The 17,322-nt window shown below is 39.9% G+C and overlaps 2 protein-coding genes across 13 annotated transcripts in view; both read left to right on the forward strand.

Annotated features, from left to right (window-relative positions):
• LOC148351914 (traf2 and NCK-interacting protein kinase-like) overlaps nucleotides 1–16,400 on the forward strand; it is a 107,432-nt gene extending 91,032 nt beyond the window's left edge. For 7 of the 12 annotated variants that reach the window (XM_088354696.1, XM_088354699.1, XM_088354700.1 and 4 more), the window contains 9 exons: nucleotides 727–897; nucleotides 968–1,111; nucleotides 2,118–2,252; nucleotides 2,331–2,431; nucleotides 2,497–2,646; nucleotides 5,145–5,162; nucleotides 7,311–7,470; nucleotides 9,291–9,430; nucleotides 11,156–16,400. In XM_088354696.1, coding sequence (XP_088210822.1) covers nucleotides 727–897; nucleotides 968–1,111; nucleotides 2,118–2,252; nucleotides 2,331–2,431; nucleotides 2,497–2,646; nucleotides 5,145–5,162; nucleotides 7,311–7,470; nucleotides 9,291–9,430; nucleotides 11,156–11,239 — 1,103 coding nt within the window. In that variant the 3' untranslated portion in view covers nucleotides 11,240–16,400. The remainder of the gene's footprint in view (nucleotides 1–726; nucleotides 898–967; nucleotides 1,112–2,117; nucleotides 2,253–2,330; nucleotides 2,432–2,496; nucleotides 2,647–5,144; nucleotides 5,163–7,310; nucleotides 7,471–9,290; nucleotides 9,431–11,155) is intronic. The other 5 variants (XM_088354704.1, XM_088354705.1, XM_088354706.1 and 2 more) reach the window with 1 other exon arrangement.
• The window catches only part of LOC148351915 (traf2 and NCK-interacting protein kinase-like), a 34,282-nt gene continuing 30,908 nt past the window's right edge, over nucleotides 13,949–17,322 (forward strand). The window contains exon 1 of the mRNA XM_088354982.1: nucleotides 13,949–13,972. Coding sequence (XP_088211108.1) covers nucleotides 13,949–13,972 — 24 coding nt within the window. The remainder of the gene's footprint in view (nucleotides 13,973–17,322) is intronic.

Below are 17,322 nucleotides of genomic sequence, written 5' to 3' on the forward strand. Positions count from 1 at the left end.
TAAAATTATGTCGACACTGCTCTCTGGTGGCTTTGCTTCTCCATTGCATTTCCTCTTAGCTAGTGATAAACGAGAGCTGGCATTAGTTTGTAGGGTATTGTCATGTCAAGCATCATCGCCCCCCTAGCGTAGCGCCTAAGAGGGCAGGTGTAAAGACCAAGATGCCAGGAGGCTGCCATTTTAATGAACGATGGCTAAAACGTCGAACAAATCCACGCACAGCATTCTGCAAAGTAAGCAAAAAAGAGATACAACTCTTCTAGTGAGACAATTAATACATATTTATTTTTCCTAAAGGGACAGTGTGTAATATTTAATGCCTCCTGGGGGTATAAAAACCCTCATTCAGTAGATTAAATAAACATTGATTTGAATAATGGGCAAAAATCGGTGAACTATCATACCATTGTTATTTATTTATAAATATTCATCGGTCGAGAAATTTGTATTTCTTTTACACGGTGGTTGCCTCCATGTGTGTTTGGCATCTTGCTGCTAGGCTGTGCTCATTTGTCACTGCTATTCGTCCGCATTAGACAACACAGTGCCATCTAGTGGTCAAATATTACACAATACGCTTTAATCAATATACTGATGTTTTATTTCTTCTTTAAATGGTACTGGAGAAGTTGGAAAATTGGCTTGGAAAGTCCTTAAAAAGGGCTTGAATTTGGCCTTGAAATAAGTGTATAAACCCTAACCAGCACATCTTTTTCCCCACGGCAGCCATGTTCGCCAACGAGCTGCTGCGGCAAGAGCAGGCCCGACTAAACGAAGCCAGAAAGATCTCCGTGGTTAACGTGAACCCGACCAACATCCGACCACACAGCGATACGCCCGAGATCCGCAAGTACAAGAAGCGCTTTAACTCGGAGATCCTCTGCGCCGCACTCTGGGGTACGTCTTGGATCTTAAGCATTGTCTCAATTATTTTGACTTTTTATGAGGTTTGGTTTTGTGCGTTCAGGTGTGAACCTTCTGGTGGGAACTGAAAATGGCCTCATGCTGCTTGACCGGAGCGGCCAGGGAAAAGTTTATAACCTGATCACCAGGCGGCGTTTTCTTCAGATGGATGTTCTGGAGGGTCTCAATGTGCTTGTTACTATATCAGGTTTGGATTAAAAAAACGTCTTTTAAACTTTTTTTAATATTTCATTTACAATTATTTTTGGTATTCCTTACCATTGATTCATATAAATAGAAAGCCCATCAATGACATTTTCCTCTATGTTTTATCACAAAATTAGCAGGGACCTTTTAGTATGTATAAACTTCAAGTAAAATAGTCCTTAAAATGAGCAGTTGTTTGAAATAGCAAAATGTCGAAAATATTCTCACTTATTTTTTTCTTCGAAGAATTGAAAAAAATAATTTTATATCTTAGTTTATTAAAATCATCAAGTTAAAACATATGACAAGAAAACAAAGGATCCATTTTGATTGCTTCATGACTTTTCTATTGCCATCTGCTAGCCTGTCAATGACATGTTTCACTGTAAGCTAGCAGTGACTGTTTAAAATATACATGGCAGCAAACAAATCTATTAGCAGAAAATATTGCTCATTTTTATTATCATAGTTCTCAATACAACATTTTATTTACATCTGTACATTCAAGGAAACTGCGGGTCAGATGTATCGACATTTCGTTCTGTATACACGTGTACTAGAATGACAATAAAGTGTATCTGAATCTGAATCAATTTAAGATATTGTAATTTATTTCTTGAGTAAAATAACAGCAGTTATTTCTATAATGAGCATATGATCCGTGGGCTTCTACTGGGACGCAAGGCGTGATCAATATCAGGTGGATTACCTGGGTGAGAGAGTCTGATGTTGCGAGACCCGAAACACTTAACTACCCAGGAATACATCACTGATGAAGCATCCCAGTTGCATCCAGGAGATGTTTTTTTCAAGTAGAAGTCCAGATAGCTGTGAACTGGCAACTTCCATTCAAACACTAATAAAAAACAAAATAGAACAGAACGATATATATTCTTAATCTTCCAGTGATGCCTTGATGACCCTTGCCGTTAAGAGATCCGTAAAATGTGAAAGAAAAACCTAAAAATTACTTCCCTTATGCATTAAAAACTGTTTTGTTGTACCAGGAAAAAAGAACAAGTTGCGTGTCTACTACCTATCGTGGTTAAGAAACCGAATACTGCACAACGATCCGGAAGTGGAGAAAAAGCAAGGCTGGATCACCGTCGGCGACCTGGAAGGATGCGTGCATTATAAAGTCGGTAAGCAAAATGATCCCCGATCGCGATGTAGCATGTCGTCATGACGACTTGAAACGTTAAAGATTGTTGTTGTTCCAGTCAAGTACGAGAGGATCAAGTTCCTGGTGATTGCGCTGAAGAATGCGGTGGAGATCTATGCCTGGGCTCCCAAACCCTACCACAAGTTCATGGCCTTCAAGGTTAGCCAGTCTCACTCTGTTCTATTAATTCAGACGAACCATTCTCACTTTTTGTCCCTTTTCAGTCGTTCGCCGAACTGCAGCACCGACCTCAGCTTGTCGATTTGACGGTGGAGGAAGGTCAGAGGTTGAAGGTCATTTATGGCTCCAGCGTTGGCTTCCACGTTATTGATGTTGACTCAGGCAACCCGTACGACATCTACATCCCGTCGCACGTGAGTTGCCGTCACAGTGATGCGATCCTTTCGCAATAGGCATTGAACCATATGGAGACCCTATCCTTTTTTATGTAGAAATGTACCGTATATTTTGCACTAAAAGGCGCACAGAATTATAAGGCACACCATGTCAAAGAACAGTCAGATAGTTCAGTCAAACTGATTAACCCCTTAACATTCCCACGGCTCGCAAAGAAGCAAATATGTGTCTCAGACGTGTACGGACAGTGTCTGTAAGATGTCACTAATCACTCAAATGTGTCATTCCACATATTATTAGAGACTCAAGAAATGCCAGTCATTTCTTAGTTTTTATTTTATTTTTCACTGGCAACTGTGTGAACAGCAAAGTAAGAATGTCATTGTGCAGGGAAACGTGGTTCTTTACTGTGCATATGACAACACTTTGAATTGTATTGAATTTAAAAATGGACTCATCACAGAAACATCAAGATCAGTCGGAAACAAGATACTGGGAAAATATAAAGCCAGGGTCACTCACCAAAGTCGTCTTGCAGCCATCACGTTCAATAATAATACGCAACATCAGTTAGTGTAGTAAATCCAACCGTCTAAAATATTTCCAGACTCCAAATAATGCCCACAAATAAAAGAAAAAATCTGAAGACAAGCATCTGTATCGATGGACGTTGCTTGTTGCTAGCTGTCTCTTTCGCCCCATTATTCCTGTTAACAAATACAATCTAGTAAACAAATGTGTTCTCCATGCTGTAGAGCAACCTAACCTGTGATTTACATCCATCTTATTCGTCCAATTGCAGGCTTTGTTTTGCTCCGCTTTAGCCTATGCGAGCTTGTAAATGCTAGAAAGGACCCGCCTCCTTTACCTCCGAATAACTTTAGCCTATAGTGACCAATTCAAATGATGATTGACACATTGGTTAGGAAATGAAATGCCAGAATTTTTATCCTGGCATACACCGTGGACTACTTCGCCTACGAAGGGAAAATCCAGTCGCCGGCTGCTTGCATTAGTAGCAAGACCTTGCGACTCAATATTGATCCATATATAAGGCGCATGGTCAGCTTTTGAAAACAAATAAAAGGCTTCTAGGCGCACCTTATAGTAGTGAAAATACGGTATATTAATAAATTGCATCTGTGTCGTATAATTAGATATTATGTGATTTATTTTTATGGCGCTTTTCAAGTCACTGAAGCACTTTACAATGTGCTTCACTTACCTATCCACAAACACCGATAGCAGCATCAACTACCTGCTTACCGGGGGCATTAGGGATTCAGTGCCTTGCCCAAGGACACTTTGACATATGACACGGAGGAGCCGGGAAGCGAACCTGCGATACCTCCGGAGCACTGCCGCCCCATGTATTCGTGGATATTAATCTATTTATACAATTATCGCTACATATGGCAGGATTGGTCCTCCATAGATTCATCAATGATCGAACACAAAGGCTAATGCTATGGAAAGCTATGCTGTATAGTATAGAAATAGATCGAGTTGATTGGAATAGTGCTGATTTATATTCATTCTCATCAGAACAATGATCGGCGTTTGAAATTAGACAGCACTTGGAGAGGATTTTGTTTTTTTATGTCAATAGATATTTTTTTGATTTGATGCAATTACACTAATCTTCAAATAATTGCATTTAAATAAGGGATGCACGATAGGTGTTATTTTTCCTACTAAGACTGATAATTGGTAAATTCCTGCCTTTGCAGACCAATACTGTCACAAAACGGAGCGGGAAACAGGAAAAAAGGACCCATTCGCGTAGACGTACTCACAATTTATTGGGGGAAGGATGAGGAGGGTGCGCACACTCGATCCGGGGATCGATGGTCGCGGAGTGGATTAGAAATCCAAACAAAAGAAAAGTTGTCAAAAACAAACAAACGGATCAGACCAAAAACAAAAGAAGATCAAATACGGGCAGATTCACAGAACTAGGCATTTAACAGGTTTTAACAGAAGTCTCACGGAGTTTAACCAGGTTTAACAAACGTTCCAGCAGCGCACAGCACAACGGAGCGCGCTTAAGTACTCCAAGAGCAATCAGTCCAATGCGTCTCAGCCGGTGTCAAGGGGCGGGGCCAGCTGGGCGCTATGACAACCGTGCAGGACATGACAAATAGTGATAAACGATATTTTTTTTTCTTTAACTGAATCCTGTATTTGGAAAAAAAGAACATCAAAATTATTATTAATTTTACTCTTACACTAACATCAAGCCTCATTAGTAAACAGTGGAGAAAACGGTGGCCTATTAATAGCTACCATTGGTAAAGCCATTTTCACCAACTCTGACCAACTCCAGCTTTTCACTCTTTTCAGCCGATCCGGGCGTATCAAGCTGGCTTGGTTAACTTTGAATTAAATATCGTTGAAGCTGCTTGATCTGTTCTCAAGTTATTAAGTCTTTACATTTTAAAGGTAGGAGTAAACAGGTCTCAAACCGTTATTCACGTCTCTCTCCTACTGCTTCCCTACCTTGCCTTTCTTTCAGTGCGCCAAAGACACCAAGGTGACATGCTGCCCTTCTCCTTGCCCCTCTTGTGTAGCTGTACAAATGTTTCGCTGTGTAGATGTGTAGTTCGATAGAAACGCCCTAGTTCGAGTGCTACCCCTTTTTAGTGATGCAGAGATAACACACAGTACCAGTAAATCATAAACAGTGTGATGAAACTTATCTTACCCCATAAAGGTGAAAACGAATTATGAAATAATACAAGTCTCTCTCTCTCCCTCTTTCAATCTTGGATGTGCTTTCATGCTCTCTTTCTACTGCTGTCTTTCTGTCTCTTTTGCTCTTTTTTTAGCTCTCTGTCCCACTGTCTCTAGAGGTCTCTTTCTCTCCTCGCTTTTCCGCTTTCTCTCTGTTTCTCTCTTGCACTATGTCCCTCTTTTGTCTGTTGATATTTGTCTTTTATTTTTGCGCTCTCTCACTCTCTCTGTCACTCTTTTTCTCGCTCTCATTCAAACTCATTCTTTCTATCTCTCATGTTCTCTTGTACTTTTGATCTGTCGATTTTGCTCCCTTTCTCTCTTGCATTCTGTCTTTTTTTCGCTCCCGCACACTTTCACTCTCACACTCTTTCTCTTTTCATTGCTCTAATTTTCACTCTCACACTGTTTGTCGGTTTGATTTTTGTTCTCTCTCTTTCTCTTTTTCACTCTCATTCTTTCTTTCATTCTTACTCTTGCTTTCTCTTGCCCCTTTTCTGTTGTCTCTCCCTCTCTTTCTGTCTCCCTATCTCTCACTGTCTGTCTCTCGCCCTCTCCCTCTTTTTTTCCTCCTTATCTATATCCATGTTTAGCGCTCTATCTCTAGACAATAATTATACTGTACCATAGACAATATTTTGTGTATGTTTGTTTAAAAACTCATTATTTTTTATGCACATTGCATTCATATTTTTATAGTTTAGTTATTCATATTGAGATAATGCAACCATCATTTTAAATCCCAAATGGAGTTTTTTTCTTATTATCAGATTTTTAAAATATTCAAATTGAGTTTTACAACAGACAATACTTCATTTCCATGTGCTTTTAAAAAAATATATATATATAAACAGAAAAATAATAAACCCAAAAAAATAAAATAACCAAGAAATTAAACTTTAGTGTTTTTTACCTAAAATCAACACTTGGGCTGAGATAAGTTTCGTCACTGTACTGTAACTTACTTGTGTGTATTGTACTGATTTCCTTCTTTTGTGTCTCACACATTTTGTTTTGATGGGCTGTCCTACTAATTCCTCTAATCTAATGTCTTTTTTTAGTCAACAACATATATTTGTATACTAGCTATGTTCATTTACAGGTTTGGGTAATAGCATTTTAATAATTAATGCAATACAGTTATATATAATAGATTATATTAAATTAGAATAGGATAGAATAGAATAGAATTTGTATTTTTAACTGCACAGTAATTGGAATAAATACAGCAATCAATTAATAATAACTTAATGAAAATGGGAGGTTACAGTTCATAAAAACACACAGCTGCTGCCTGCCTAATTTATTCGTGATCAATTTAATCAGTCGGGCAAAATCGGTCCGTTGCTTGTGCTACATGTTATATTTTTGTGAGGCGGGCCCAAGTGCAGAAACACAAGTTGACTGATAAAAATGTATTTGGTGGAGTAAAAGAGTAACAAAACACACAGTCCGAAAAACACAAGGCTGAAAAATTCAGGAAATCCAGAAACTACTCACAAAAGGTATATTCAAACAGGAGATGAGAAACATCAGTAACAAACAACGGCTTTTGCTCTTGGCATAGTCCTTATATACTGTATTCCTGATTAGAGTCAGGTGTGGTTATCTGCCTGTCGGCACCCCTCTGGAAGACACTACATTTATACAAGCAAGAATGTGAATGACTTCCATGGAGGGATCAAGTGGAGAGAAAAAAACAATTTATGAAGCTATAAAATGCCTACGAATTAGCAGCCAAATCCGTTTTTTCAAAAATATATTTTTTAGATTTTTGATAAAACGCTTCAGAAAGCTTTTCCTATGCTTAAGCTTGAGCATCAACAAATACGCTTAGGAGGGATTAAACCATGAAATATGTCTTTAAATACCCCACTAGGACGTTTTAATCGGATCGTGTTGCCGATTACATTTGACAGTTTTTAACGTTTTTAAATATGCGTGTTAGATTCAGAGCCAGGTGAGCCCGCACGCCATCGTAGTGCTGCCCAAAACGGACGGCATGGAGATGCTTCTCTGCTATGAGGACGAGGGCGTCTATGTCAACACCTACGGCAGGATCACCAAAGATGTGGTGCTGCAGTGGGGGGAGATGCCAACCTCTGTTGGTAAGCGCATGCCTTGTAAATGACATTTTCAGATTTCAGTACTGTCTTGGAGTTGCATTGACTTATTAACAAAATCAATTAAAGTATCAAAGCACTGGTTTGTAGGGAGAAAGTTGACACATCATTGTTTTCCCGATATAACGTAAGCCCAAAACTATAAACTGAATACTAATGTTTTATTTGAAGGTGTAGTGGAAGGTAGAGCTCTTGGAATGAGTGGAGGGGTGTTGTGAAAGGATAGTGGGATGTTTGGATGTGTTCTAAGGGATGGGCACGGCACCTCTATAATGCGGCAGGGGTAAACCAGTGAAAGATGTCGGGCTCTGCTGTTGAACAGAAGAGTGTGTTGTGTCACCCTGACCCGAGTGACATGGCCGCTTCCTTGTGTCCCGTTTCATCCGGAGGGACGAACCAACTTGGGTGCCGAGGTGTTTATCTTCTTTGGGTATTTGGATTGGCCATGGGCCAAATCTTTGCAACTTTTTCCTTTTTTCTTTTCTTTGTTTTTGTGTATGTGTTTGTCTTGCTGTCGGTCACCATTTTTGAGGGATATGTCCAGGGTAGAAAGATTGATAGATATTTAAAGGTGGGTTACGCCGTTTGAGGTGTCGTTAAAAAAGTTGAAAGTTGGACATTTTCTCCGTTACATATGTGTTAACAATGCCTAACGAAGTTCAAAGAGCCTATATGCTTTGTTTTCCACTACGCCTATCTGCTTGGATCTTACTATATGGAAAAGCTCTTCGAGTCAGGGCACATAAGATTTGAGAAATGGGGTCTGGAGGGAGTGCTGGACAGTGACGTCATAAAACCAGTGGGTTTTGTTTTGTTTTTTATTTGTTAGTGTAGCATGAAAAGTTCTCCGTCCTGTTGAGTCCAAGCGCCAACTTAAACCCCTAAAAAGATGGGAAAAAATAGTTTATTCGAGCGCATCTAAGAAATTAATGTACATGCATGCACAACACAAGGAGCTTGACAACACAACACAAGGAGGCTGCAATAAGGATACAAACCTGAGGATTGCATCAACAAGTATAAAAGTTCCGAATTTTTTTAATAATACTGTACAATAATCTTATATTATTGCTCAGTAAAAGTATTATTTCCTCGCTATTATTTTACGAAAAAAAAAAAAATCATCCTTCAAATATGGTAAGCTTCTCTGATTTTAGTAAATAATGATTCTTAAATGTTAACTTTAGCTAGTTTTAGGTATTTCTTCTTTGAGAAATATCAATTAAAATATAATATGAATCAACTAATGGGGACATGTCGTTTTTTGGTTTTATAAGGCCCTTATGTGGCTATAAGTTATATGGCATTTCTTATTTCATTAAGTTGTTGTATTTTAAATATACCTCCTAAACTACCCAGAGTGACCGTTACAATTTTTTTCATTTCAAGTTTTAATTTGCTTATTTTTAAGAAATCTTGGTTTACAACGCTCTCGTGTGGCCGTGAGTTGCATTGCATGTACAGGCAACTATTACTCAGTTTACACATTGAAACTGCGACTCAAGTAGTGGTAAGCGGTGCAAAAAATTGATGAATATCACACATTGTAAACACTTTTTGCTCCAAAAGTTATAATCAATGGTTCAAATATTTAAAGAAAAATTCACACATCGAAGATACTGAGAAAAAAACTAAACAAAAACAAAATAAACATAAAAAATCTCTCATAATGTGAAACCAAAAACCAAATTCAATAATAAACATTGTACATCAAATACTGCAGCCAACATAATAAATTTATAATGCATTGTTGGTGGCAGTTATTTTTGTGTATGTAAATTCATTGCTGACCTTCTTTTCCGCAGCCTACATCCATTCCAATCAAATCATGGGCTGGGGCGAGAAAGCCATCGAGATTCGCTCGGTGGAGACGGGACACTTGGACGGGGTCTTCATGCACAAGAGGGCCCAAAGACTCAAGTTCCTGTGCGAGCGCAACGACAAAGTACGTAAACACACGCACACACACCGCTACATATTATTTCTAGAATAGGAGATTCTACAAAAACGGATAAAGTCATCAATCAGTAAGGGATAAAAAACTACCTTTATGGCACACAGCAACAACAATTTACTGTCTTCCTCAACCTTTAATGATCCAAAACATACTTTCTTGTCATTGAAGAAATCTCAACGCACGCCTCCTGTGTAAAATGTTTAAACAAATGCAATTCACTGCTTTGTTCTTTACATGTTAAAACAGACTATTGTATAGTAGAAAATTTTGTCAGGATCTGGCACGCCCCAGAAGGCGCCAATCGGGGGGAGTGGCAGACTTCAGCACACCTGCGTCCAATCTGACCACACATGATTCTCATCATCCCTAGTCTTTAGATAAATCGTTTTGTTTAATTTATTTTAACCTTTGTTTTAGTTTTACAAAGTTTTTGATGTGTTCTTTTCTCGTAAAACAACAAGATATACATACATTGAGAAATATTTTCTGCCAGTGGGGCAATTTTGAAAATATTTTTTTCCCCCTGATTAAAATCATAAATAGAAATACAACTTTTTCAAAGGAGAAGTGTAAGCTCAGACATCCTAAAACCAAACTAGACTCCAACATTTCTCACACCCACTACCTCTTCATGAGATAATGATACAAAAAACGATCTACTGTCACCAACTAGATTCAGAAAATTATTTGTTAATCTGCAGATTACTGAAATTCCGCCCAGATACAGAACAATACTACAATATTACAATACCGTAATCCCTCTTTTATCACCAGAACCCCCCACGATATGTGAAAATACGTGAGCTAGTCCCCTCCCCTGACCCCCACCCTATTTTCAACATGCGTTCTGTTGGCCCCCGCTTGCTGCACTAGTCGACTAGGGATAATTGATCACGGCCCTACGGGTGCTGTTGATTTTAGGCGGAAAAAAAACAAACAAAAAAAGAGCCGCCATGCATGAAACAAATTTGCTTTCCTGGCCCTCGCTATTCAATATACAGTATTTGACTGAGGATATTGGATCCCGGCCAAAAAGTGCTGTTCATTTAAGTGGGTCACAATGGCACGCTTCAGTGGCCTGAACTTTAAAAAAAAAAGCGCTATCCCTCCTCCTGCTCTCAGCAATTGTCGACCAGGGATAATGAATCGCAGTCACAACTCTGTTATTTAATTTTTGGCAGGCCAGAATGCCTCCTGAAAAAATGCCTCCTGCCTGTCCCTGCTCACAGCCCTATGGGATTGGGGATAATGGATCATGGCTGCACAAGTGCAATTCAATTTTTGGTAGACAAAACACTAAAAAAAGCCGACTGACCCGACAAAAATGCACTCCTCAGGCCCCTACCGGCAGCTATGTGCAACGGGGATAATGGATCATAGTATTTTTCAACCGGTGATAAACTGAGGTTGAAGAACAAATTAGTAAGGCATTACAGTAGTTATGAACTAAATAGGACATTTTTCGGCACACCACTAGAGTTGTAGCATGCTAATTGAAAAAAAAATGGTTGGAAAAAGAGACTATAAGCCATTATCACCAGGATAAAGAATCTTGGTAACATTGCCATTCAGGAACAATCATTTTGCACAGGTTACATGCATGGATAAGATTTTCGCCAATGTCCTCTTTGAGGAGCATTGACTTTGGTGAAGTATCTCGTAGAAGTGAGTGTATTATACTTGTCAAAACTGTCACTTTATGTCTCCCGCCAGGTTTTCTTCGCATCAGTGCGCTCGGGAGGCAGCAGCCAAGTGTTCTTCATGACTCTGAACAGAAACTCCATGATGAACTGGTGACGACCCCATCCCTTTGGTCCAGTCTGATTATTTTTCTCGGCTGTTGGCCTCCTTTGTCATGATCGGGCAAACTATATCCCCTCTAGAAGCCGCCGACCTGGGGGGACTGGCTGGAGAGTGCCCAACTGCACGTGATCAGTCTCCACTCCTGCACAAATTACTCCTGCTCTTCATATCGACCGTGCCAGACGGCAGAGGCCATCGGGTCATTGTCAATAAATGAGCTAGAGTAGAAGTGTGGAGACTGATTAGGTGCAGGTGGGCACTCTTCAGCCACTCCCCTCAGATTAGCACTCTCTATGGAGGAAAAAGTGTGCCAGAATCTGACACCGTCCTCCTTTTTGCACACTGTCCCTGTTCCTCTCCCTCCCGGACTCATGACTTGAGACAAACACACCAGGGCATCAGAGGGACCACTTCGTCCTCTCCTCCTCCCTTTCTTCTTCTTTGCTTCTCCTGCCGATCAAGAAAAAAATGCAGAAAATCACACACTTCCGACGCCCGTTCACGCCTTTCTTCCCCTCTATGCGGTCCTCCCACTTTTCAAAGGTGCTGCAAAAGACTCTAGCTGTCAAATCAACCTTACAGCACACACTCGTCCCCCACTCCAAAAAAGAAATAATGTGTGAGTGTGTTGATGTGTGCAAATCTGTGGTGTCCTCGTGAAGATTTTTGTTCTGAGAAGGAGGAAATTAGACAAAGCGATGATTGTCTAATCTCATAATTGCACAGGATTCATTTTGATTTTCCCTTTTATTGTTTAACATTCTGGAACAGGAACTTTGATAAAGTCACCTGTCAAGAGCAAGAACTCTTCAGAAGTCTCCTAAACGGAATAACAACAGGAACAATAAATGTACCAAAGTCCCTCTTGGGGATTGAAAACGTTTGGTTATGAATTGTCAGGAACAAGAACTTTAGGGGGAGGAGTACTTTGTCAGGAACAAGAACTTAAAGGAAGGCACTTAGCAGAGCAGGAACAGGAACTTAAAGGACAACTGTAAGCAGAAACTTAGCAGGGACCAGATTTTTTGGTCAATATCAATCTGGAGGTGCAATCATTTTGCTTAAATCTCATTGAAGAACAAACCAACTATAGCATCTGGGACAGGAACTTTGATAAGGTCACGTGTCAGGAACAAGAGCATTTCTAATGTCTCCTGAGATCAGGAAAAAAGGAACAGTATATTTATGAATGTCACCTTTTTGGATCAAGAACATTTGGACAAAAGTTGTCAAGAACAAAGGAGGAAGAGTACTTTGTCTGGAACAAGATGTTTTCAGAACAGAGTTTAAGCAATACTACCTTTACAAGAGACAAGAACTTGAGAATAGGCACTTAGTAGATCAGAAACAATAACCTACCGAAAGCTATCTGGAAAAACAACTTTAAGCGGACACTTATCAGGAACCAGACTTTTGGTCGACATTAATCTGGAACAGAACCAGTGCTAAAATTACAAAACAGGCTTACAACATGGCTTAAAGCACATTTGAAGAACAAAGAACGTTGGTGTGGCGATCAATCAGGAAAACAAAATATTTGTAGTCTGTTGTCAGAAATGAGAATTTCCCAAAATCTCAGAAGCCAAACCGCTCATTTAACCTGCAGGGACATGAACTAGGCTATAGCCTCTGGAACAGGAACTTTGTTGAAGTCACCTGTCTGGAGCAAGAACTTTTTCGATGTCTACTGAGAAGATGAAAAACAGGAACTGTAAATTTATAAATACACTTGTGTGAATCAAAGAACATTCTGTTTAATGCTATCAGGAACAATAATTGAAGAAGGCAGAGTACCTTCTCGATGGGTGGTAGGGACAGGAAGGGTTTGAGCAAGACCTTCTTTAGAAGCAACAAGAACTTACGGGAAGGTACTTAGCAGATCAGGAACAGGAACTTAGAAAATGAACCAGGAATTAAAGAAATTAAACCACAATAACTAAGCAGACATGTATCAGGAACCGGACTTTTGGTCAAAATTAATCTGGAACAAGAACTTCAACAGAAATACAGGAACATTGCTAAAATTACCAACCAGGTGAAAGAATCTTGCTTAAATCCCACGTGTAGAACCAGAAACCTGTGTGAGGCGATCAATAGGGTAGAGGAAACATTTCAAGTACATCGTCAGAAAGGATTATTTGCTGAAATTCAAAATATAATCGGAAACAGTAACTTTTTTTGGTGGACCCAAATACAGCAAAGCAGGTACATACCAAAACAACAAAAAACCATTGACAACTACGGAGGCTGTAGCACACAGTCCTTAGCTGGAGCAGCGAGCCGAAGCAGCCGGGGGCATCTCCTCGCAGACAAAACAGGGAACCAGAGCGGCCGGGGGCTCTCCTTGCAGCCGGGTCAGAAGGGCCAAAGCGGGGGTTCTCCTGGGGAAAGGGGGCCAGAGTGGCTGGAGGCTCTCCCAGCAGTTAGGGCAAGTCTAAGGTCGTGGAAGATTCCCCCAGGTTCTTTGATAATCGTATACCATCACACTGATTTCCAGTTTCATCCTGGTTTGCGAGGTTTGTTTTTTGGTTTGGATAGTTTGTTAACTGTCCATTGACCATTTTTTGTGAGTGTTTTGGTGATTTTATTGCTAAATAACATCATTTGTAAGAACCCTGACATGGTTCCTACGTCCCTGCGTATGGGTCCACTGTAAATCATAACAATAAGAAACCAAAAAAGTTGTTGAGGTGATCAATCAGGATGAAGAAACCTTTCAAGGCCGCTGTCAGAAAAGAGAATGTCCTAAAATCTTAAAATTAACCTGCAGGCACATGACCTAGGCCACAGGTGCCAAACAGGCGGACCGTGGGCCAGATCAGGCCCGCCAAGGGTTTTAATCCGGCCCGTTCTACTCTGAGAGAAGCGGAAGAAAAAAATAAGCTGCAGTTTTACACATGTCCACTTGATGCCACCCAAGCCAGGCACCCCTCGCAAAGCATTCGTAGTAGTATTTCTCACTCTCTCTTCTTTTTCGTTTTTCTTTCTTTTTCTCATTCACCCTCTTTCTTTTTTCTCTTATTCTCACTCTCTTTAACTCCCTACTCTCTTTCTTTCATTCTCTCTCTTTTTTTACTTCTTTTTCACCCTTTCTCTTTATCATTCTTTTGCTATCTCTATTCTTTTTCACTTGTTTCCCTTTTTTCTCGGGTTATTTCTCTCTCTCTCTCTCTCTCTCTCTCTCTCTCTCTCTCCCTCCCTCTCACACACACCCACTCTCTTGATCACTCTTTTTTTACCTCTTTCACTCTTCTTTTGTCTCTTTTTCTTCCACTCTCATTCTTTCTTTCTTTCTCTTGAACCTACTAGTCTGGCTCCTGTGAGATTTCTTTCTCCTAAAATGTGGCCCCCGGCTAAAATGAGTTTGACACCCCTGACCTATGCAGGGTTGGGTAGGGTTACTTTAACTGGATTACTTTCAATTACTTTTGGATTACTCCAATACCAAATATGCTAATAAAAGACAAAAGAAACTAAATATGAATACAATTATGACTCACAACACGTGATAAGCTTTCTCTCCTGGCTTTGATCTCTTTGATATCCGGCAAAACTAACATAAAATGCGACAGAAACAAAATAACAATTAAATCCAATCATTTTTGCCATTCCATGTATTCCGTTACTCCCCAAGCCTGCACAAAATGTAGTCATTTTATTCATATTTAGTTTCTTTTGTCTTTTATTAGCATATTTGGTATCAGAGTAATCCAAAAGTAATTGAAAGCAATCAAGTTAAAGTAACCCTACCCAACCCTGGACCTAGGCTATCCCATCTAGAACAGGAACTTTGCTCAAGTCAGCTCTGAAGACACGATTCAGATGAAATACGGTTCTTTCGGGAAACGCTAACCTCAGGAAAGTCAGGAAGTAGCACTTCGTCAAAGTCACTTGCAGGCGCAGGAACAAAAGTCAATCAACGGAGTTTGTAACTCAACAAAATATCCCCGGAGACGCGTTGACGCATACATTGCCTATACAGTGGAACCTCGGTTCTCGACCATAATCCGTTCCAGAACCCTGTTCGAAAACCAATTTGTTCGATCACCGAAATCATTTTTTCCCATTAAAAATAATGTAAATCGTTTTAATCCGTTCCAACACCCTGAATGTTTACCTTGAATGTTTAACGTAAAAATAAAGCTAACCCAGGCTAATCGTACGTTCGCATTATCGTAATCTTCCGTACGAAAGATTACGCTAACATGAACGTGTAAAAATAGAAAAAATCAGGTCGTTTACAAGTCATTTAGCACCCGGGTCTCCACAACAAGTGGTGAGCGGTTCATTGGAAAGGGGGCTCCGTTCCGACACACTGAATGTTGGGCTCCGTTCCAACACCCTGAATGTTTACCTGTAAACATAAAGCTAACCCAGGCTAATCGTACATTCGCGTTATCGTAATCTTCCGTACGAAAGATTACGCTAACATGAACGTGTAAAAATTAAAAAACAAGGATAAAGAAAAGAATTATGAATAGGATTTCTTACCTTTGTGGTGGTCAGCAGAAGGCGCAGGTGGACGGTGGAGCTATTATTTCTTTCTTAAATGCAATAGTTGTACGCACTACTTTTCTTTTTTCACCTGTAGCAACTTTGCTGCTTGCACTGACTTTCTTCGGAGGCATAATTAGGGGCTAAAACACTTCGTACAGCTATATTAAAAGCGAAAGCAAAACGAAGCACGTCACACGCGATAACAGTTGGTCAGGAAAAGAGCGATCTACACCCGTACGCAGCTCAGCATCGCACCCTAGCGTACGCACTCACGCATTACCGGCGTTCGAACTCCGATTTTTTGACCGAACAGCGAAGCAAGAATTTCTCAAAATTTTTGGGTCGGTTTCCGATTTGTTCGAAGTGAGAGGCGTTCGAAAACCGAGGTTCCACTGTAATTCTATTTTTTCGTTCTTAAACAAAGTTGATTTTATGTCGACACGCTAGCACATTTCAAACCGTTTTGTTCATACCCGCTAGCGAAGACAAGCTAACCAACACCGCGCGGCGGTACTGTACTAAAAACGCTATAGATGCACAACAGGCTAACGTTTAGCAATAAAGAGTCTTCCCACTGTGTGTGAAAGTGTTTGTGTGTCCGTTTTGGTCATTACACTAAACGACCACAAAATGACTGTAATTTTGGTGTGTGTGTTTAAATTTTGGTCTTCCTGTTTTATTTTGAAAAGACTTATCATCCTGTTTGGGGATTTGCTTTTGTTTTGTAAAAGAGACACTGGAAGAGAAATAAATGCGAGTCTAGAGCCACACCGTTGTGTTTGAGTTTTAATATCGGAGGGATATATTTAGCTCAATTTACCTGCCAGAAACAACGAATTCGAATTCAATTAATATACAAATCTTGGATAAATTGATTTTTTTTGCTTTTTGTTAGGTTACCTGAGTAGCTTATTGACTGGTTCTGAAAATTGCTCACTAAGCTTTCTTGGGGACCTGAGAAAATTAGAATCGGGGCCCCTTATTACTATTTGGAGTCGGGGGCCGCATTGGGTTCAACATTTTGGGCTAAGGGGCCAATCTTGGATAAGGATTCAATTTATTCATTTGGGAATAAATATTCATGCAGACATTTACATGGTACAATTCTTTTGAACTAGATTAGTCTCATCAAATTTGTTTTAATATTTAAGGTGCCTCCTTTTTGCACTCCATTTGATATTTAGTTTTCAAGCGTTACGGTAATTGCACTTTTTAAAGTATTTTTGTAGTCAGATTTTTGTTGAAGTTCAGTATTTTTCTTGGAAACGCTTGAATTTGAATGTGTTGTCAAGACTCAAAAAGAGCTTGAATTTCAGGTGAAGTGCTTGTAGTAGCTTAAAGTTGTTGCCATGTTTCTCAAAAAGTCTGCTTGAAAATGACGCTGACACTGCTCTGTGGTGGCTTCGCTTTGCCATTGCATTTCTTCTTCCCTTGTGAACGGCAGCTGGCATTTTTTTTTTTACGGCACTGTCCTATGAAGCGTCATCAACTCTAGACGACAGGTGCAGTCCGTCTGTGAATCTCCGTGTATACTAAGCAAGCCTTTTTTGACCCTGACTCACGCCTGTCTTGTTTTTTGC

This window comes from Urocampus carinirostris, chromosome 15, assembly GCF_059441175.1.
Source record: "Urocampus carinirostris isolate Australia breed hairy pipefish chromosome 15, RoL_Ucar_1.0, whole genome shotgun sequence".
Classification (NCBI taxonomy): domain Eukaryota; kingdom Metazoa; phylum Chordata; class Actinopteri; order Syngnathiformes; family Syngnathidae; genus Urocampus; species Urocampus carinirostris.